Source organism: Polyodon spathula, unplaced genomic scaffold (assembly GCF_017654505.1).
Source record: "Polyodon spathula isolate WHYD16114869_AA unplaced genomic scaffold, ASM1765450v1 scaffolds_1709, whole genome shotgun sequence".
In the NCBI taxonomy this organism is placed as follows: domain Eukaryota; kingdom Metazoa; phylum Chordata; class Actinopteri; order Acipenseriformes; family Polyodontidae; genus Polyodon; species Polyodon spathula.
The window spans coordinates 141,497-163,396 of NW_024473185.1; the positions used below are offsets into that span (position 1 = coordinate 141,497).

General features: G+C 48.1%; 1 protein-coding gene across 1 annotated transcript in view; it reads right to left on the reverse strand.

Moving 5' to 3' along the window:
- Positions 1-200: 200 nt before the first annotated feature.
- Positions 201-21,900, reverse strand: part of LOC121310070 (pecanex-like protein 3) — a 30,304-nt gene continuing 8,604 nt past the window's right edge. Inside the window, 30 exon segments of the mRNA XM_041243294.1 lie at positions 201-474; positions 1,177-1,637; positions 2,232-2,392; positions 2,673-2,947; positions 4,024-4,254; positions 4,746-4,893; positions 5,805-5,908; positions 6,641-6,871; positions 7,480-7,733; positions 8,523-8,738; positions 9,237-9,295; positions 9,446-9,575; positions 10,349-10,457; positions 11,163-11,340; positions 11,707-11,851; positions 12,386-12,536; positions 13,152-13,244; positions 13,745-13,850; positions 15,110-15,219; positions 15,638-15,729; positions 16,181-16,291; positions 16,475-16,646; positions 17,738-17,770; positions 18,150-18,303; positions 18,720-18,895; positions 19,961-20,099; positions 20,538-20,595; positions 21,185-21,354; positions 21,528-21,559; positions 21,562-21,665. Coding sequence (XP_041099228.1) covers positions 310-474; positions 1,177-1,637; positions 2,232-2,392; positions 2,673-2,947; positions 4,024-4,254; positions 4,746-4,893; positions 5,805-5,908; positions 6,641-6,871; positions 7,480-7,733; positions 8,523-8,738; positions 9,237-9,295; positions 9,446-9,575; positions 10,349-10,457; positions 11,163-11,340; positions 11,707-11,851; positions 12,386-12,536; positions 13,152-13,244; positions 13,745-13,850; positions 15,110-15,219; positions 15,638-15,729; positions 16,181-16,291; positions 16,475-16,646; positions 17,738-17,770; positions 18,150-18,303; positions 18,720-18,895; positions 19,961-20,099; positions 20,538-20,595; positions 21,185-21,354; positions 21,528-21,559; positions 21,562-21,665 — 4,568 coding nt within the window. The 3' untranslated portion in view covers positions 201-309.

The following is a 21,900-nucleotide window of genomic DNA, read 5'->3' on the forward strand; positions in this document are numbered from 1 at the left end:
CAACCTCCGATCCTCCTGTAGCTATGGGAACCTCCATGCTGGGCTGCGTGAATCCAGTCTGGCTCCCAGATCTCCTAGTGCCTTGCGGCGTGGTATTCCAGTGAAGTCAGAGGAGTGGTGACAGGCTCTACTGGTCAGCAATATGATTTCGACTCTCACGCCTGCTTGGTACAGCCACTCCCCCCCCCCCCCCCCCCCCCCCCCCCCAGGGTTTTGAAGACCCCAGGTCGAGGTGTCGGAGAAGCGGAGGCTGGTTGGCTGGTTTAGTTTTTGTTCCAGTTTAGTTGTGGTTTCCAGTATCCCTGCAGTTCAGTGCTGGTGCTCCAGTAAGGCAAGCTCTACTGGGTCCTCTTTGGGGGTCTCTCGTGGGGTCAGGGGGTCCCCCAGGGCCTCACTGGGCTGTGCAGCGGCGAGAGGGGCCCCACCTAGCTCAGGAACCTGGCTGAGATCGGAGGAAATGGGGAGAGAAGCGGTCTGAAAAGAGAGAGAGAGAGAGAGACAGAAGTGACAGTCAGCACTCGCATATTCGAACCTGTAAAATTGACAGAAAAGATATAATATCAAAAATACATAACTGAAAGGACTGTGGTTTAAAATACGTAGGCTTCCATTTAGACACACTGTATTGATTTTGTTGGGACTGTACTATATTTTCAACAAAAGTAAGTATTTTAATTCAGAACGATATGAAACCAAAAGATAAACAAAAAAGAACCAGGTTTCCAGAATTAAAACAGTAACCCAAGTATTCAAAATTGCAGAATGTAGTGCGCGATAAGACCCTAATGTCACTGATCACTGGCAAATGAAAAGGGCAGAAAAGTATCTAAAACTGTTCAATGATTAACCAGCTGGTCTCAGTCGCTTGTTTTGGCTGCGGTGGAACTGGAGGAGGCGCTGTGTAGCTGCACGATACAAGACAGACTGATTTGGCAGAAAACTGCAGAGTTAGTTGGAAATCGCATGTGATGTGTAATTGCTGTCCGATTGCGGTCTGATTTTATTCTTCATACAAGGCCGGTAAAAAACGTGACCGAAGCGTATCTGGGTAACAGATATCCGAGCGCTGACTGTATGATGCAAAACTCTCAAAGATATTTACTTCATATCGTCACATAGATCTAAAATGATGTTCCTATAGTTGTTTTTAAATGATGCTCTCAATCCTGGTCTCACCTGGTTCCGAGGCCCAGTGGACCTTGCTGGTGTCTCGACCCCGGTGCCAACGCTGCTGCTGGACTGCGTCCCCGAGATGTCCCCCTCCCTGTCCCTGTCCCTGTCCCCCGCAGGCAGCCCAGCGAAGCCTTTTCTTCCAGGGAGGCTCCACTTCCCGTACAGCCCGTCATACGCGTGGCTGGAGGTGAAGCCCAGGCCTGGGCGCTGGGGTCCTCGATGAGGAGGGGGCGGCCCCGGGGTGTCCGCGCCACTGCCTGCAGAGAAGCGATCAGCCACCGGCAGGGGAGTGGACGTGCTGCTGAAGGACAGCTGGGAGCTGGACAGACGCGGTCCCAGGAGACCCTGGAGGGAGGGGCCGATACCGCCTTCTCGTCTGCCTTCCGACTGGCTGAACAGGGACAGCGGTAAAGGCTGGGGTCGGATCGCCCAGACCTGGCTCAGAGGCAAGCTAGATTCATTGCCTAGAGAGAGAGAGAAAAGGAGAGAGAGAGAGAGAGAGAGAGAGAGAGAGAGAGAGAGAGAGAGAGAGAGAGAGAGAGAGAGAGAGAGAGAGAGAGAGAGAGAGAGAGAGAGAGACACACAGACAGAGAGAGAGAGAGAGAGAGAGAGAGAGAGAGAGAGAGAGAGAGAGAGAGAGAGAGAGAGAGAGAGAGAGAGAGAGAGAGAGACACAGAGAGAGAGAGAGAGAGAGAGAGAGAGAGAGAGAGAGAGAGAGAGAGAGAGAGAGAGAGAGAGAGAGAGAGAGGAGAGAGAAACACAGAGACCCTCTTCTCTCTGTAGATGATCACTATTCTCTACAGACACAGAGAGAGAGAGAGAGAGAGAGAGAGAGAGAGAGAGAGAGAGAGAGAGAGAGAGAGAGAGAGAGAGAGAGACACACACAGACAGACACACGTTTAGTGTTAAACAAGGCTGACACCCTATCCAATCTTTTTTCAAAATGCTCAATTCAGAATGGCAAGGTAAGACTAAAGGAAACCAAGTCAAGCAGACTGCGTGTGTGTGTGCTGGGGGGTCCCGCGCTCTGCGTGGAGTGCCTGGGGGTGGGTGGTTACCTGGGGGGGGCTGCGCGGTGCTGACGGGCAGGGGGTGTGTGCTGGGGGGTCCCGTGGAGTGGCTGGGGGGGTTGTTGGTAATTGAAGAGGAGCCCCCTCCGCAGTCAGAGTCCTCGATGTTCCCTCCGCTGTTACAACCTGCCCCACAACCCTTCTGTAACCTGGGGGAGGGGGAGAGAGAGAGAGAGAGAGAGAGAGACACACACACACACACACAGAGGGAGAGGATAAAAGGGGAAGTCATCAGCATAATATATAAACTAGAGGCTTTTTCTAATAAGTTTAGCACAAAGCTTAGAAAAAAAACAGCTGACTCTTTACACAATGGATGATTCTTCAAATCTGTATCCCTGACCCAGTTTGAGTTTCAGAAATACCCTCAAATTAAACTGCGCATATAAAACCAGGATGTTTGGTTTCTGGGGGGGGGGGGGGCATTACCTGCCCCAGCTGCTGATGAACCAGTCGGAGATGTTCTTCAGGCTGACGGGCCCCCCCCAGACGGAGCGCAGCTGGGCGTGGCTCCCCGCGTAGGAGGTGGTGAGGGGGGACACGTAGATGGGGTAGCCGATGGGCTGGTCGCAGGATGAGTTGATCATGTTGCGCAAAGCCTGCTTGGCGTTCTGGATGCTGCCCCGCTCCGGGTTCCGGTTCCTCAGGAAGACCAGCTCCTGCTGCTGCCCCGCCCACAGCCCACGCACGCACTCTCGATTCACCTGAGAGAGAGAGCACGAGAGAGAGAGGGGGAGAGAGCAAGAGAGAGCCAGAGAGAGCAAGAGAAAGAGAGAGGGGAGAAAGAGGGGGAGAGCAAGAGAGAGAGCAAGAGAAAGAGAGAGAGAGAGAGAGAGAGAGAGAGAGAGGAGAGAGAGAGAGAGAGAGAGAGAGAGGGAGAGGGAGAGAAAGAGAGAGAGAACCGCCATCTCTCGAGACTCTCTCTCGCAGAGAGAGAGCTCTCGATCCAAGAGCTCTTCTGGAGATCAGACGAGAGTCTCTCTCCTCTCTCAGAGGGCTAGTTCTCTCTCTCGAATCTCTCTCCCCCCGAGGGCTCTGTGCGGGAGACTCCCCTCTGGGAGTTCTCTCTCGAGAGAGCTCAGAGAGCTCCTATCTCTTCGAGAGAAGAGAGAGAGGTCTCTCGAGGAGATCTCTCTCCTCTTTCGAGAGAGGGAGAGAGGGCTCTCTCTCTCTCTCTCCTCGGCATCCTCTCTCTCCACTATCTCTCTCTTCTCTCTCTCTCTCCTCTACGTTCTCTCTCTCTCTCCTCGAGAGCAGGGATCCCTCTAGAGAGAAGAGGGCTCGAGCCAGACGAGAGGGTAATGAGAGAGAGAGAGAGAGAGAGAGAGAGAGAGAGGGGGAGCAAGAGAGAGAGAGAGGGAGAGAGCAAGAGAGAGAGAGAGAGAGAGAGAGAGAGAGAGAGAGAGAGAGGGGGGAGGAGAGAAAGAGAGAGCGCATGAGAGAGAGAGGGGGAGAGAGCAAGAGAGCGAGAGAGCGAGAGAGAGAGAAAGAGAGCCAGAGAGATAGTGAGAGGGTCAATCCAGCATCATTCAGGGGTCCTGCTACTCAGGATTGTTAACTGTTCTTGTGCAACTGAGTCTTTTGGAGGACAGTCGAGAAGGATAGGGGAGCACCTCTATGACTCTGAATCTGAGAAACTTGAGCAAGATGATCTTTGACTCTGCATGAGTCCACCAGGAGGGCCGAGACCCCGAGGAACCTCCTGTGACTCGATGAACCACAGGAGTCCTTACGAAGGACAGCGATCTTGTATAAACTCTAGGAGGAGCATATAAAGTACCTTGATGACCCTGAAGCTGAGGAACCTCTTGTTCAGCATGATGATCTTGTACTCATCGCTGCCGTCATCTATCACGTGCCTCAGAGCCAGCAGGGAGGGCGTGTTGGTCAGGATGGCGTTGCGCCACACGGGGTCGCCCTCGTGAGAGATCAGCATCTTCTCCTCGTTGGAGGTGATGGCATCGTAAAGGACTACAGGGTCCTCGAACTCGTCCGGGGAGGTGAAGTGGTCCTGGGGGGTGGAGAGAGAAGAGCAGGGGTTTTATACCAGGGACTCCCATTGCACATCAGTCTGATCCATTCCCGGCTTTAAAGTGCACTTGAGACCCACCTGAGTTTGCTGCCTGTATACTGTGGCTAATCAAGCTGGGAGCAGTAAAACCTGGAATTGGTCTAACTGCTATGCAATTGGAGCCTTATTTCCAGCCCTGTATTAGAAACAGCACATACAGATGCATACAAAAGTGGTCGTGAAAACTAAAATTCAAGCAGTGCTTCAAAAACACCCGTTATAGATAAGGGGAGCAGGGATTTATTGACTTAATTTTATTCACTGGAAGAGACATAGGAGCTACAAACAGCTCATCTGCAAGGGAGTCCCAGGAGGAAGGCAGGAGCCTGTTACCGTTACACACAAGCACGCAGCTTCACAATCCAGGTGTTACTGTATTCACTTCCCACTGCATGCAATCACAATGCTGCTTCAAAATGACCACAGCCTACCTGGTGGAGTTTGAGAGACATCCGGACTCCGGGAGCCACCACTCTGTGCAACAGATCCATGTCCGCAAAGACCCACTCGTCTCTGGGGGACGTGATCCTGAAATCGCCCTTAAAGAGGGCGTGCAGCCCGTACAGGAAGGGCTCCAGACTGCCGGGACAGACACACGTTAGGGAGAGCACAGACCTGTGCACGACACTCACCACTATGCAGAGGTGTGCATCTAACACTTGCATTACTGTTGTTCGGTCGAGTTTAACAGCCCTTTCAACTTGTTTGGTTTTGATTTGAATGTTGCTATGAAAGGCACACTGCACAAATAATTTGATTGATTGATTGATTGATGTGGTTTTGATTTGAATATTGCTGTGAAAGGCACACTGTACAAATAAGTTGATTGATTGATTGATTGATTGATGTGGTTTTGATTTGAATGTTGTTATGAAAGGCACACTGCACAAATAATTTGATTGATTGATTGATTGATGTGGTTTTGATTTGAATATTGCTGTGAAAGGCACACTGTACAAATAATTTGATTGATTGATTGATTGATTGATTGATTAATCGTGATACTTTCTTTACATGTTTTATCATATATCCAGGATGGGCTACTTGCATGATGCAAAAATTTGGTTATGTTTAATATGTTTAAATTTGGTTAAAAAGACAATAAAAAAATCATAACACAAAATGCATTCTTCCTTCAAGCAGCACCTGCTGAACTATCACAAGCTGCCTCTTGTAAAGCGCTTTGTGATGGTGGTCCACTATGAAAGGCGCTATATAAAATAAAGGCTTTAAAGTGCTTTAGCTATTGTATCGCAACACATGCCCCTGTCACGATACAGAAATCGATACACGATGAATCCTTATAACCCGAATCTCTACATTATTATGAATGAGTCATTCAGCAGAGGCTTTTATCCAAAGCGACTTGCAGAGACTAAGGGGGGTGAACTCTGCTTCATCAACAACTGCTGCTGCTGCTGCAGAGTCTCTTCCAATAGCTCTGCTCTCTGCCTCATCCGAAGGATGCATGGATGATGAAATAAACTAACCTGGCTGACATGCTGTGTGAGGCTGTCCCCAGAGCTCTCCGTCCCAGGATACAGAGCCCGAAACACAGGGTGACCATGGGGGAGTCTCGCTCTCCGTTCACGGGCTGAAACACACACACACACACACACACACACAAACACTTTACGCTAAAATATAAAATCGTAAAAGCAACATGAAATCTGTACCTTTTTAGGAGCTGAGAACATTAACAACAGGTCTAATTAAGCGAATGATCAGTTCTATTAGGGAGTTAGTTAACTGAGCGCTCGGTCCCCGAGGAGCGGGTTTGAGAAACCCTGCTGTACTACAACAAGCAGAACAAACTGGAGATCTGACCTTCTGAACAACTAACAAACCAGAACCCGGCAAAAACTGCTTCTGGGTAAGCGACACGGTAAAAAAAGCAGATTACAAAACGTTGGAAAAACTCCCTGAAAAGGGAAGATTTAAAAGTTATTTTAATTCTGGGATGAAAATAAGACTCCGAATGCATAGCAGTGTCACCCATTCCGGGTTTTAATACCAGCTTGATTAGCCCCTATAGGTAAGGCGCTCACAGTAAAACTAGAAATGGATGAAGCTGCTATGCAACGGGGGTGGGGAGTGTTATTTCCACCCCTAGAATTTATATTTAGCACTGTGAAGTAATTGTTTATTGTTGGTTCATTTTCTACTCCACCAAACTCAGCAGTCGTTCCACCCCTAGTATATTTGCCAGGGGTTTGCTCCAAAGTCGTGCTTCTAATCGGAAACGACTGCAGTGATATTTCTACCGGGAGGACCTCAAATCGCCGTGAGAGGAGAGAAGACCCCCCCACGCAGACCCCGTCCTCACCGCCTGCCGTCGGCTGTTGCAGTACTGGATCCAGTCCAGGTAGATGCTGCAGAAGGCGCTGGGCGTGATGCCGGCCAGGCGGTGGTCGTAGTCCTCGTCGATGTTGAGGTTAAAGGTCGGGTCGCTGTCGGCGTAGCCGGGGGCGTTGCAGGGGCGGAGCGCCTCCCTTATCGTCTCATTGGCCAGCCACTCCTCCAGCTTGGGGGAGCGAGTCACGTAGTAGATTATACTCTGCAACGGGACACGACAGGCAGTTCAGTAAAAGCGCTGAATAGCCAACAGGTATGAATTAACATGCAGCTCCAAGCTAATCAGTACATTTTGATTTAAGTGATTAGATAACCAGGTATCCAGAAGCAGATCCTCTAAGAAGTGCTACAGTGAAAAGAACTGTAGTCTAGTCAGGTAGGAAAACCAGAAGAGAGACACTGACCGATGCATAGCGGTTTCACCAATTCATTGTGAGCTTAGCCACGCTGGATCAGTAACAAGTGTGGGTGTGTCTTATCATTAGACTCATAGTAAAACCAGGAATGGATCACAAGGTTATGCAACAGGAGTCTTATTTGTTAGACTGGGTACATGTGAATCATAATGGATAGAAATAAAAAAAAAACTCCCATTGCATAGCAATTTCACCCATTCCAGGTTTTACTACAAGCTTGATTAGCCACAGTGTGCATAGGTAACAAACTCAGATGTGTCTCATTAAACTCGCTGCAAAACAAGGACTGGATTTCAAACCACTGTGAATACGGGAGTCTTATTCCCATCCCTGTGGTCAGCACACGCACACACACGCACACACACAGGTGTATCTATAGAGGAATCTCTCTGACCTTGACGTAGTACGTGATGAGGATCTTGCGCAGGTCGAACACCTGCAGCATGGAGGCTGCGTTGTTGTCGCTGATGCTGTAGCCCTCCAGCACATACTTGGTAGCAGCCACCTCCCAGGCCAGCCAGCGCTGCCCGAAGGCTGCGTTGAAGGAGAGCATGTGGGGGAGGTGCCCCGGCTCGCAGCAGCAGCAGCCCTCGTCCTCCTCCACTCCCTCTGTGATTGCCTCCACCTCTCGCTGCTGGCAGTATGTACCTGGAGACAGGGAGTCAGGGTCAGGGGGAGACGCAGCAAAGGAATCGGGCACCGAGGTAAACACACACAGGCTGGGTGGTCTCCTTCAGCAACATGACTAGGCAGCCCATTCCATCCCCTCACCACTCTCTGTGTGAAGAAGAGTCTCCTTCAGCAACATGACTAGGCAGCCCATTCCATCCCCTCACCACTCTCTGTGTGAAGAAGAGTCTCCTTCAGCAACATGACTAGGTAACCCATTCCATCCCCTCACCACTCTCTGTGTGAAGAAGAGTCTCCTTCAGCAACATGACTAGGTAACCCATTCCATCCCCTCACCACTCTCTGTGTGAAGAAGAGTCTCCTTCAGCAACATGACTAGGTAACCCATTCCATCCCCTCACCACTCTCTGTGTGAAGAAGAGTCTCCTTCAACAACATGACTAGGTAATCCATTCCATCCCCTCACCACTCTCTAGGTTTTACTATGAGCTTGATAAGCCACCCACTACAGGCAACAAGCTCAGGTGTGTCTTATTAAAACTCACAATAAAAACACATCAAACTGCTATGCAATGGGAATCTTATTGCCACCCCCGATGACTGAAGCTGGACGGCTGTCCGGATAGACAGACACCCCCCACAGATCTCCGGAATCCGATATTCTCAACAACTATAAAAACTGACAACTGGATAAGCGATTCCAAAACTAGACCGACGTGTGCTTCCACGTACTCCTCAATCCAATAGTTATTTTTCCAGGCGTGTCTTGCCTCTGCGGTGCCACTCCTTGCCTGCCTGTGCCCTCACCTCTGAACTCCAGGCCCCTGAGCTGGAACGTGACCAGTCCGTTCCCGATCTCAATGATGTGCACCAGTGCGTTGAGGTAGTCCGAGGCCAGGATGAAGCAGTCCCCCGTGCTGTAGTTCCCCCAACGCCCCAGCAGCAGGTCCCCGCACAGGCTGTGCTGCAGGGAGCGTGTAAGGTGCTCGTAAAAAATAGAGTTCAGGTTGTTGTCGTCCGCGCCTGGTGAGAGGGGTAAACAGAGAAGGAAGAGAGGGAGGAAATGAGAGGGGGAGTGGAGAGAGAGAGAGAGAGAGAAAGAGAGAGAGAGAGAGAGCATTAGTCTTTGCAGTGAAAGCCTGCACAGACACTGTGTGCGATCATGCTTTCATTCACAGCACCTCAAGGATCATCTGAGTGACCCCGATCACTGAAATTCTTTCATTTTTGTTATAGACAGAGATCGAGGTGGCTGGATCACATCACCTCACTTAAACTGCTTGTGCTCCATCCTGTGGATGAGATGTTCAATCAGCGTCCTATTGTAAGAGACTCTGCATTTAATGCACAGTTCACAGCCTGCCTCTGTAAAACACTTTGTGATGGTGGTCTGCTGTGAAAGGCGCTATATAAAAATAAAGATATTACTACATTATCATTATCAGGGTCTATATAAATGGGTTTTTGAGCTCCCAATAACCAGGGCTAGGAAACACAAAGCTGTAGAACTCGTTTCCCCACCTGGGTTCCTGTCCAGCTGGGTAGCCAGGCGTGTGTTGGAGTGATCCACTCTCTTAGTGCTGCAGGACAGAGGGGAGGAGAGATTAGTCAAGGAACGAAAGGGAATCTTCCTTTCTTTTCAATGCTTCCCTATACTTTATTACACTTTGCTGGGCTTTTACAATCCTTTCTAAGGTACGGGTCGATACGAAACCCCACTTTTCACTCACTTGTAGTCCCGCTCCCAGAACTTGACGGGCCGTGTGTAGGAGGTGATGAAGACGGCGCTGCCCAGCAGGGGGTTGAGAGGAGTGGAGAAGAGAGCGGAGAACACAGCCTGGACAAAAAGCATGGCAGAGTCTGGGAGAGAAGCAGTCAAGGAGTCGTCCCTTTCAAAATACTTATTAACGCAGACACTGCCCCGATGAACGAGCTGCTACTGTATCCAGAATCATTACTAAATCAACAGTGCTCAAGTTACAAATGCTGAACACAAACGTGCACGTTCGGAAGTTTTGTTTCAACTGCTTTAAGTTGAAACTCGTTGAATTCGAGTTTCTTTTAGTATTTCCAAGTCTGTTTTCTTAAACACTTGCCTCCTTTTTCCGCATTTAAAGTTATCCAACTAGATCTGTCAATTTGAACAAGCCACCCAAAAAAGTTCAACACAAGAGCAACACAATTTTTAAAAGGAGTGCCAACTAGGGTCCTGTCGATTTATTTTTATATTCAATATGTGAAACAGATGGTGCATAAAATGTTTATACTGTAGTAACGATACAACTTAAAGTTATTTAATACTCAGCATTTACTCATAGTCTCCTCTGTATACATTAGTGCTGTATAGCTGGAGTCTGGTAGATTATTGTATTTATTATATACTGCACTGCAGTGCTTCTTGCTATGCGTTATCAGGATTTGATCATCCAGAACTACAAAAACACTCAATCCTGCTGAACTTAAAATTCAATGGCAAACACTTCCTGTTGAAACGTCTATCATTGCATTTTATTTTCAGCATTTCTGAAAAGGGGATCACCGTTCCCAGCAGGTTTTTTCTCTGCTGTTCCGGCAGTTTTCGGAGAGGGAGGGGAGTCTGCCGCCCTGCTGTGGGACAGGGCAGTGAAGGATACGGGGCACAGCGAAGGGCTGGGCGAAGGCGTGGAAAGCGGAGCCCCAAGTGATCTGCCAGGGTGCGATGTAGGTAACCACGAAACGCAGTTTATACAGGAGGTCCCACAGCTGCAACACAAACACACACAGGTCACGGAGCAGCAGGGGGCTGCCACCCTGTACCGCAGAGCTGCAGGGTCCTTCTGGGTTTCACTTCATCTGAGCTCTCCGTCACTTAACCAGTAACTGGCTTAGTCAAGATTAATGTGTTCCAGGTATTTAACCATTGAGGACCCCTATAAAATCTGCAGGATTGGGGCTCTCCAGGACCTGGGTTGCAGCTATGTTAACAATTTAAATACATTCCACTGGGAAGGCGAAACTCCTGCTGGATTTTAAAAAGGGCAGGGTACAGCTGTGGCCAAAAGTTTCATATCAACCAGAATTTTAGGACTTTTTTTTAAATATAAAAAGTATATGAACTTAATTTAGATCTTTTATTTAAAATTATGTAAATCAAAGGAAACTACAAAATGATATCGCAAAAAAAAAAAGTCTACCGGAAGACAAAATAGTAGCACATATAAATTTCTCTTTACAAAAAATAAAATAATCTGTTTACATGAAATCTACAAAGCAGTGTGTAGTTCAATATGTTAACGTAATATTATTCAGCAGGTTTCGTTCGACTTTGTGAAGCTAAATTAGTGATTTCTATAGGGGGATGCAAAACTTTTTGGCCAGAGCTACAGATCAATGTTTCACTAGAGTCTGACGGTTTCTAATACCCCCGTCCTGGTTATTTGGGGACCCCTGCGGTTAGCCGTGCCTCACCTTGCTGAACAGTATGGACATGAAGTAGTAATCGAGCAGGAAGGTCTCGGAGAAGCGCTGGTAATCACAGCGGAAGAACAGCACGGTGAAGCAGAGAGTGACGTACTGCTGGGAGGGGGAGCAGAAAGAGGAGCGGAGCAGCTTCATCCCAGCCATCGAGATCAACAGAGAGCGGCTACTGTGGAGAGAGGAGAGAGAGAGACACGGGGGGGTTAGAGGAGAGAGAGAGAGACACAGGGGGGTTAGAGGAGAGGACAGCTTTATCAGAGCCATCGAGATCAACAGAATGTGACTACTGTGGAAAGACAGTCAGAGAGAGTACTGTTTAATATAGAGGAAGGAGGGATACTGTTTATACACACACACACACACACACAGACAGAGCTGTAGAGAGAGCAAGAGGGAAGGTCAGAAGGCTATGCAGTAATAAAGCATGCTGTAATAATAATAATAATAATAATAATAATAATAATAATATAACAATGCCACACTAATAATAATAGTAATGATGATGATGATAATGATAATAACAATGGGGCCTCACTAGACTCCCAGTTTCTCTGGCTGGCTGCTCACAGCGCGTGCCTCTGTGGTCAGAGAGTTGAGGATGACGGCCGGGTAGATGAGGTACTTCTCGATGCACTGCAGCCAGGCGTACCCCTTCTCATACCACATGAGCTGGGCAGCGTCTGAAACACACACAGGGGGACAAGAACCGCTCAGTCAGCCTTCCCACAGAACACACACACCCACAAACACTGCACGCCTGAAGACCTACACAGTGAATGAAAGTGCAGGACAAGCACCATTTATTAATAGTATTGTCTGCTTCAACCAACGTGAGTTCTTATTGGAGTTGTGTGTGCAGCTTTCGAGTCACGTCCGCTAGCACGTGAACTTGGTGGTCCAGTGGTTAAAGAAAGGGGCTTGCTACCAGAAGGTTCCCAGTTCAATCCCGGCTCAGCCACCGAATAACTGTGTGGGACCCTGAGCAAGTCACTGAACCTCACTGAGCTCCGTCCTTCGGGTGAGACGCAAAACAAACGAGGTCCTATTGGAAGAGACTCTGCAGCAGCAGCAGTTGTTGATGAAGCAGAGTTCACCCCCCTAGTCTCTGCAAGTTGCTTTGGATAAAAGCGTCTGCTAAATTTATGACATTTTTGGAAGCAGGATTTTCTCCTTTTTTTTTTTAATCAAACCAAGCCATAAAAGAAAGCACTCGCCTCGAACCTCGAACTGGCTGTACTCCCGCGAGCGCAGCACAGGGTGAGCAAAACAGAACCAGGGCAGCTGCTTGCGGAGCTGAGGAAGCAGGTAGTGTGTCACGAACCCCAGCACCCCAGCCAGGGAGTAGAGGACCAAGCTGAGCCAGGGCTGGGGGTACAGAGGCAGGGAGAGTTACAAGGACAGTGCCGGCACTCTGAAGATCATGCCTGGGTCTCCAGGGACAGGAATGAGACTCCCGTCGCACAGCGGCTCGATCCAGTTTCACTAAGAGTTTAGTAAGACGCACCTGAGCTTGTTACCTACAGGGGCTAATCAAGCTTGTAGCAAAACCTGGAATGGTTGAAACTGCTGTGCAATAGGAGTCCTATTTCAATCCATGTTTCCCATGGTTACACCAAGCATTAACCATGCTAATTGCATAGTATAACTGTACATTGCATTGCATAACTGTACATTCCTATCCATAACCACACACCCTATTCCTGACTCCTCCTTAACCACACCCCTCCCCTATCCATAACCACACCTCCTATTCCTGACTCCTCCTTAACCACACCCCTCCCTATGCCTAACCCCTCTGCTATCCATAACCACACCCCTCCCCTATCCCTAACTATACCCCTTCCCCCATCCCTAACCACACCCCTCCCCTATCCTTAACTTCATCCCTAACCCCTCCTCTATCGCTAACCACACCCCTCCTCTACTCCTAACCACACCCCTCCCCTATCCCCGTCAGTCTCACTGACAGAGTGAACTCACCTGCAGTGCGATGAAGACAGTGCTGGCACTGATAGCAAAGGTGATGACTGCAATCACAGTGCACATGACCAGATCAGAGTGGAGAATCTCTCTCTGGAGGGAGGGGAGGAGAGGAGAGGAGAGGAGACCGTCAGAGCGGTCCTCATCACTGTATCCCATTGCGTGCAACCACAGTCCATAACTAGCAGGCTTCACATTTTTAATGTTTTTTGGCTGGGATAATAAACTTGCAGGGCTGCAGTGTGAAGTACTTCTGGATTAATTAGTCCCCCTCTTTTTGAGAATTGCAGATTGCCAGTCCGATCCTCAGTTGCAACAACTAAACTAAAAACCAAAGGAGAGACAAGTGCGTGGCTCCATGTTTTAAAAACCCTTACCCACTTGGGTTTGCTCCAATTTATGGCACAACAATATTCCCACCAAGCATCACCCTTCCCTATTTCTATTTCAGAGAAAGAGTACAGAGATCAGTGATCTCATATTTTTTAGTCAGATTCGCCCCTGCTAAATTGGTGAAGGTACAATCGCATGGAATCAAATCCAGTCTAAGCTTGGGCAGGAAAATCCACGAGGGTCAGCCCTCTCTTTCTTACCACAGAGCTGAGGAGTTTTTCCGGAAGAGGATCCTTGATCTCCACAGTCGGATCCTCTGGGCTTCGGACTTCCAGCTCCGGAAAGAACTTGGACCGGATCAGCGACCTGCAGGGAATACCGACCGGCAAATCAGAAATTTCGGTGCGGACACCCCTGGCTCGTGACTCATTCAATCCTTTTCGACCAGGTAGGTCCCAAAAAATAAAAATATTAAAATCAAAAACCACAGAGTTACAGGGACCTAGATGCTGTTGCACTTACGTTAAAATCAGGCCACATTTTTGAGGCTGGAAAAATGATTCCAATGCAAAATATCTGACGAGATCTACTTTGCCAAAACCAGAGTGAAGTGAGAATGTACACAACACGGTTTAAATAAATAAATAGATAAATAAATATTTTATTGGTTTACAAGAATAATAATTAAGGATTCAAAACAAACCCTCCATTACTTTTAAAATGCTCAAGCAGAAAAACATTGGTGCTCTCTAATTAGTAATCAGTACTCTGAAGGCGGCACTAGCTGAAACAAATGTGCCAAATTGTGCGTTTAGTTTTACCCTTGTTAAAAACAAAACAAAACCAAAAAAAAAGGTTGAGTAAGGTTTTTCAGTGGTTGGTACCTCCTTATTCGAGTGCTCTGGTAGAAGGCACAAGCATTGGCGACAGTTTAAGCTCTCCGGAGTGTTGATTTGGCTGTTCCAGGAGATGGAACACGCTTGGGAAGAATTATCTTTTGCAGATCAAATCCCGCAGGCGTGACGCTGTTTGCATCATGGTGTGAAAGATGGAATTTGATAATAATATAACTATTTTCACATAGCGCCTTTCATAGCGGAGCACCATCACAAAGCACCTTACAAGAGACCAGGGTGTGTGAGCGATGCATCAGCTGCAGAGTCACTTACAACAACGTCTCACCCCAAAGACGCAGCACAAGGAGGTTCAGTGACTCGCTCAGGATCACACACAGTGAGTCAGTGGCTGAGCTGGGATTTGAACCTCCTGGTTACCAGCCCTTTTCTGGACCACTGGACCTCTTGCCAATGCTTCTCCCTGAATCCACACCAACAAATAGACACCTGTCTTATTTACTCTACTGTTTGATCTCTGTGTGCTGCTGATTGAACCACGCATGCTTTTATTGTGATGGTTGTACAATTGGAATGCATTGCAATTGTCTATCTTGTATCGTATTTTCCCCAGGACCCCCTCTTCTAAACGAGGCCTCGATCTCAACAGGTAAATCTCCAGTTCAAAAGAAACAAAATAAAAAATAAATTAAAAAAATCCATCCGTCCCTCCCATGATTTTTAAACCCCCGTTTCTCAGGGCTTCATGACCCTTTCCCTGTTTATACTGACCACAGCACGGTGGGGTCACTGCCTTGACGGCTGAGGTGGTAGGAGAGAGCAAGGAGCAGCCCACAGAACACAGAGAACAGCACAGGCACGTGGAGGTCATCCCAGGGAGCCTGGGACATGGGAGAGACACGTTAGCACCTTATGCCACGCAGAAAGGGCACCTAGGACCGTGTTGTAATGTCCGGCTGCAGATTGGATATTGTTACCCATTACTAATGGTGCTGGTTTTAAAATGTAATCAAAAGGAACTTTATTATGAAAATGTATTATCATTAAAGTTTAGCATTTCTCCAAAGCGATTTAGAGACTAGGGGGGGGTGAACTCTGCTTCATCAACAACTGCTGCTGCTGCAGAGTCTCTTCCAATAGGACCTCGTTTGTTTCACGTCTCATCTGAAGGACGGAGCACAAGGAGGTTCAGTGACTTGCTCCGAGTCACACACAGGGAGTCAGTGGCTGAGCCGATCTGGTATTGAGCCCCTTTTTAACCAAGCCTCACAGTTTTCAGAAGTCTGGAAGAGGCCTCACCTTGATGGCTCCGAGGCATAATCCGTACAGCAGGGCCGCCACTAGGAGACTGCGCAGGACACTGTAGAGAGCAGAGAAAGGGCTCGTCGTGGCTGTGAGAGTGAGAGAGAGAGAGAGAGAGAACGCACATTACAGAAAGGAACACAGCTGCTTTCTAAAAGATGAAGCATGCACAGAGGTTTTCATGTTGGTGTTTAACCAGTTAAAGTCTGATTTTCGTACCCCACCTGACTGACATTTGGGTTAAACCCGAATTCTAACAAAAAAGCGACGTTTATATAAAAAATAAAAAAAAAAGAGGGACTGTTAATCCAACAGATTACTTCATTAAAGATTTTACTTTTAAAAGATCACGATCGCATTCTTTGTGAATCTTAGTAGACTATAATTAGAACACAGTAACCTTCTTCCTTATTACCAGTCCACCATTAAAACCTCTCCCTGTCTCGGTTATCAACAGCTATCCACTCTCTCAGAGCAGGTCCGTCTCCTGTGTAGCGGAGTCGTGTGACTGCGCAAACGCGTGCCTCTGGCGCCCCCTACCTGAGCCCCCGAAGAGGTGCATGTCCACCTGCTCCAGCAGGCACATGAGGAAGGTGTTCAGTTGAGGGAGGAGGCCGAAGAGGAAGATGGCAGGAAAACAGAGCAAGAAAACTGGAGCCACAAAGGGGGGGGGGGGGGCGACAAAAACAACAAGAGCATCAGGAACAGGTACAGTGCACACCCAATCACGTACCGCACACACTGTCACTTGCAGCACGAGCAACTGCTTGAAAAATCACACAAGTGCAGCGGTAATCGACTGCAACGAACCACACACCCCAGAGCTGCGCTCACCGATCAGCAGGTCCCGCGCGCACAGCAGGAACCCCGTGGAGAAGAAGGTGACCCCGTACAGGGTGACGGAGAGCTGGCTCTGGGAGTTACCCCCCATGTCGAAGAGCCAGATCAGCACACAGCACAGGCAGAAATAGACCGGCCGGCTGTACGCGATGATCCAGTTGTGACCCTGAGCAAGAGACAGAGAGACGACAAGCAGGAGCCCCGAGGTGAGCAGTGGAACACAATAAATCTCCAGTCTGGAAATGAAGGCTGTGCAGCTATCGCCCAGGGAAATGAAGGCGCTGTACGACAGGGGAGGGTCTGGATTTGCGATTCTGACTGCAGCAATGGGATTTCACATGCAGTCAAGGTTTTTGCATGACGTAGAATTCCCATACAAAACAAACACTTTATAAATTTAGATCTTTTATTCAAGCTAAGAAAAAAACGATAGTGTGTTATGCACATGGGGAAACTACAAAGCAGGGTGCAATTCGATATCACGTGACATGATTCTGCAGAATTCATTCCACTTTATGATGCACAATTAATTTATTCTACAGCAGGGCTTCTCAAACTCCGTCCTGGGGACCCCCTGAGGCTGCTGATTTTCATTCCAACCTCGCTCTCAATTACTGAACCAGACCCTTCATTGAACTGATAATTTGCTTAATTAGACCTTTTCACTTGCTCTTAAACAGCTGCATATTTCAAGTTAGCTGTAAGATTTGATAAATAACTTGAACAGCAACTGTTTAAGAGCTGAAAACAAGTAAAAAGGTCTAATCAAGCAAATTATCAGTTCAATTAAGGGTCTAGTTAAGTAATTGAGAGCTTGTTGGAATGAAAACCAGCAGCCACAGGGGGTCCCCAGGACCGAGTTAGAGAAGCCTTGTTCTACAGGGTGATGCAAAACTTTTGGCCAGGCTGTACTGTTTATACTGCAGGATGTGGACGGTGTAGAGTTATCTAGGAATTATTCCTTCCATATACAGATGTAGTTTCATCGGCATTACTGCTGTAGCATGCTACAAAAGAAATGTGCTTGCAAAAATTCAAGATTTTAAAAAGTTTTAAAAACATGCTTAAAATCACTGAAGTTCAAACCGAAATGCAATCGATTCATTTCGCTGATCACACGCAAAATCTGCCTATCCTGGGAAAGCAGTCGGAAACGGGTTAAAAAAGTGAAACTAAGACACTGCTTTAAAAATAAAAAGGGTCCAAAGAGAAGCCAAGTTAACGAGAAGGTAGGAATCTGTCTCTCTCGTTACTCACGTGCATAGGAGAGGCGGCATCTGGTTGAACGCTCTGCAAAAACAAGAGAGAGAAGATCAGCCCGGCTCAGACAGACAGTCCATTTAAAAACTGGACCATTTATTATTAATGAGTCATTTAGCAGACACTTTTATCCAAAGCAACTTGGAGACTAGAGAGTGAACTTTGCATCATCAACAACTGCTGCTGCTGCAGAGTCGCTTCCAATAGGACCTTGTTTGTTTGGCGTCTCATCCAAAGGACGGCGCACAAGGAGGTTCAGTGACTTGCTCAGGGTCTCGCACACGCAGGGAGTCAGCGGCTGAGCCCGGATTTGAACCTCCTGGTAGCAAGCCCCTTTTCTCTAACTGCAGAACCACCAAGCCTCCTTCTAAAAAGAGACGCTCAGCAGTTTGTTCCAATGGACTCTCACCTTGAGCAGGGAGTACTGGCAGCTGGCGATTACCAAACAGAACTGGAAGACCCAGATATCCCTGAAGAAGCCCTCGAGGAGAAGCAGGTACCCCAGGAACGAGACCAGACTGGCCAGAGCCACCGCCAGCACGCTCTCCACCACGCTGCGGTTCCTGAGAGGGACAGGACAGAGGGGGGGGGACGATTACACTGCTGCACAGGAAGTCATCTCTACCCATCTACCACTGCAGTCTCAGTGCCTCAAGCCTGCCCTGGACTGGACTGGAGGGAACCCCCTTTCTCTTAAGAGGGTGAGGGAGCAGTTCAGTCTCCGTGCCTCAAGCCTGCCCTAGTCTGGAGGGAGCACCCTTTCTCTAAAGCTGTTGTGAAGCCACTTTTTCAGGAACTTGGTTCCGGGAGTCCTAGTTTGAGGTTGCTGTATCAAACCCCAAGTCTCCCCCTGGCGTGCCGTGCAGCGTCCTGAAACCTGGTCTCCTGAAACCAAGTTCGAAGCCACAAAGTGGCTTGGCGATCCCTCAGCCACACTGCCCTCCAGCGCCGCTCCGAGCTGGGAGCAGCAGAGTCTCACCTGTCCAGCAGGGCTAGCAGGGCGAGACGGTCGTAGCGCACCCGGATCCACTTCCCCGGCAGGACCCTGAAGCGGTAGCACGGCTTGAGCTTGCTCTTCTCCTGCTCGATCATCAGCGTGTTCTCCTGGGACTCATGCAGGGACTCGTGATCCAAGTCGAACTGCAGCAGCGAGGGCTGCCGGATCACAGAGCACAAAGCAGCTGGTTTACCCAACAGACTCAGAAACAAAGAAAGAGTCAAACCGTTTTTTAAAATAAAAAGATGGGATCATCTCGCCAGGACCCTTGTAAACAAAGCCTCTGACTCAATGGGTTTATTCCTGGTTTAAAAATGAATGAATAAATGAATAGATACCCAGGGCATTAAATACTGAACCCTCGACACACGCATCGCATTAGGAGGTCCTAGCAAACGTCGCCTGACTTTAGCGCCCTGCGTTTCTGTTCTGTAACTAATGGAGCGTCGGTATGTTGCTTTGAGAAGTCATCATGACTTGCGTATGTGGCCAAAGTGAATCTACAAAAAACAGACTTCACTCACATGATAAAGGAGTAGCTCTATAGGATCTGTATTGAGGTGCCTACCAGGATGCATATTGCACTGTGATATTAGGGTATTGTTATAACCTTAACAGCTGTAAAAACACTGACCCCGGGGGAAGGATTGTCCCGCCCAGGGGTATCTCCTGTAATAATGACATCACTGTTTATTTTATTTATTCATTCTTTATCCAGGAATAACCCCATTGAGACCGAGGCCCTCGTTTATAAGAGGGTCCTGGCAAGATGACCAGACGTCAGCAAATCATTTCACATCACTAACATCACCGTACGTTTCAATCTGGGATCAGAAACATTTACACTTCCTCAACTCATGCAACCTACTCGTTCAAATTAATTGCCCTGCCCCGGGGGTATCTCCTGTAATAACCCTGGCCTGTATTGCTCTGCCCTGGGGAATCCCTTGTAATATCAATCAATCAATCTCTATTTTATATAGCGCCTTTCATAGTGGACCACCATCACAAAGCGCTTTACAAGATGCATTAACAACAAGAAAATCCATAATACTTTAAATACAGAGAAATGCACCATACATGATATACAGTAAAAAACAATGCAAAACACATTAAATACAGTGGAAAGTGCATGACAGTAACATAATACATGAAATAGTAGCAGCAACACAGCAGCAAATGGCACATGACCCCTGCCCTGTCCTGACCTGGACCGCACTGACCTCGGGTACCTCCAGCGGGACTCTGCGCACCTGCATACCCTGCAGCACCACGGGTCGAGGCTGCAGCACCGACAGCACCTGCCCTGCCCCCTCCTGGACGTCGTTGGAAGTGAAGCTGGAGGACTGGGACTGACGCTCCCTGAGGAAAAACAACCAGGATCCAGAGATTACATTAGGAAGTCATCCTTAGCCAAATGAGAAAATAAAACACACACACACACAGGTGTTTTGTGAATCGAATTTCTGTGCCGCTAGACCAGGTGTGTGAAACCAGGAGAGGCCTGCATTGCCTTCTGGCTTTCATCAAGCTCTCAATTAACTTAACTGGTCCAATTATTTGATTAATTAGGACAAATTGAAGACTTCCCGTTAAATCAACAACTGTAAAAAGACCTTGGAAAAAATATTAAAACACGTCCAAATGAAAACCTAATTTAATTGAGAGCTCAAGTTGAAATGAAAACAACCAGTATTGAAAAGTAGGAACACTGTATCTGATTCCTCAAGTGAAACACCCTAAAAGTGTGGCAGAATCTATCAGCCCAACTGTTTTAAGGAGCGGAACACAATCTCTTACTGGACTGGGTCTTCATAACCTCCCCCTGCTGGACCGAAGGTGTAAGATCGACGGACACCTGCAGAGAGAGAGAGATGCCAGGTACTGTACAGGTAAGGTTGGCAGGACCAGGTGAAAATGACCCGGGTAGTGCAAGACCGTCTAAAAGCATGGCTTGCAAAACAGAGGTGTCTTTCACTTAGTGTGCTACCAACCAGAGGTCTACAGCTCTGGCCAAAATGTTTTGCATCACCCTGTAGAATGAACTACCTTTGCTTCATAAAAGTCGAAGGAAAGCTGCTGAATAATGTTACGTTAACATATTGACTTGCACACCGCTGCTTTGTAGTTTTTACACATAAACTGGCAAAAAAAAAAGAAATTAAATGTGACATTTGTTGGTTTTGTTCCACTATTCATATAGTGGTATAAAATGACTTGCAAACGACTAGGGGGTGAACTACACATTAACTGATGCTGGAGAGTCTCTTCCAATAGGACCTCGTTTGTTTTGCATCTCATCCGAAGGACGGAGCACAAGGAGGTTCAGTGGCTTGCTCAGGGTCTCGCACAGCGAGTCAGTGGCTGGGATTTGAACCTCCTGGTAGCAAGACCCTTTCTTTAACCACTGGACCAGCGAGCCTCCGTCAAGTCGCTAGGAGACTCACCACCCTCATCGTAGAAGTAGTGCACAGCTCCCTCGGTCGTGTCGTCGAAGGTGGAGGCCTCGTGCACACCGCCGCGGGGGAGCAGCAGGGAGGAGGCGAACTGCAGCGCCGAGGGGAGAGTGAGCACCCGAGAGTGGCTGGAGGTCCGAGCTCGCTGAATATCCTGCAGACTGGACAACAATGAAGAGTTACAGAGGCATGTATGCATATCTGCCTAGCTATGAAGCCAGAAGGATCTATTAAACATCAAACTCTCGGCTCCCAATCATTTTAAAACACCTTTTGAAGATCTGAAACCCAGCCTCGCTACAAGGTGATTAAAAAAGCGGAGGGGGGGTCATACCTGGGGGGGGAGCCCATGGGGAGGGCGGGGGGGGGGGGGTGGGGTTGCTGCCTGCGTTGTGTCTTCTTCGGATCGCCTGCTTTCTCTTCACGCTGCTCCCCGAGTCTCGCTTGACGGCCCCCTCTTCTGGGGCGGCGGCTGCACGGAGAAGAGAGAGATTTCAAAACAGAAGTTCAGACGTTAAACCAGGCATCACACACTGTGGACAAACAAGAAAGCTGTGGGTTTAGCACTGACTTTTTAGACGTTGTTTAAGACGCCTAACAAAAGCACAAACTGGTTTTCAGCGCCTGCTTTTAATCACAGATTACTGACCGATAATGAATACCTGAATGGGAGGTTTAACTTGTTTAGTTAAGCAGTTCAGGGTATG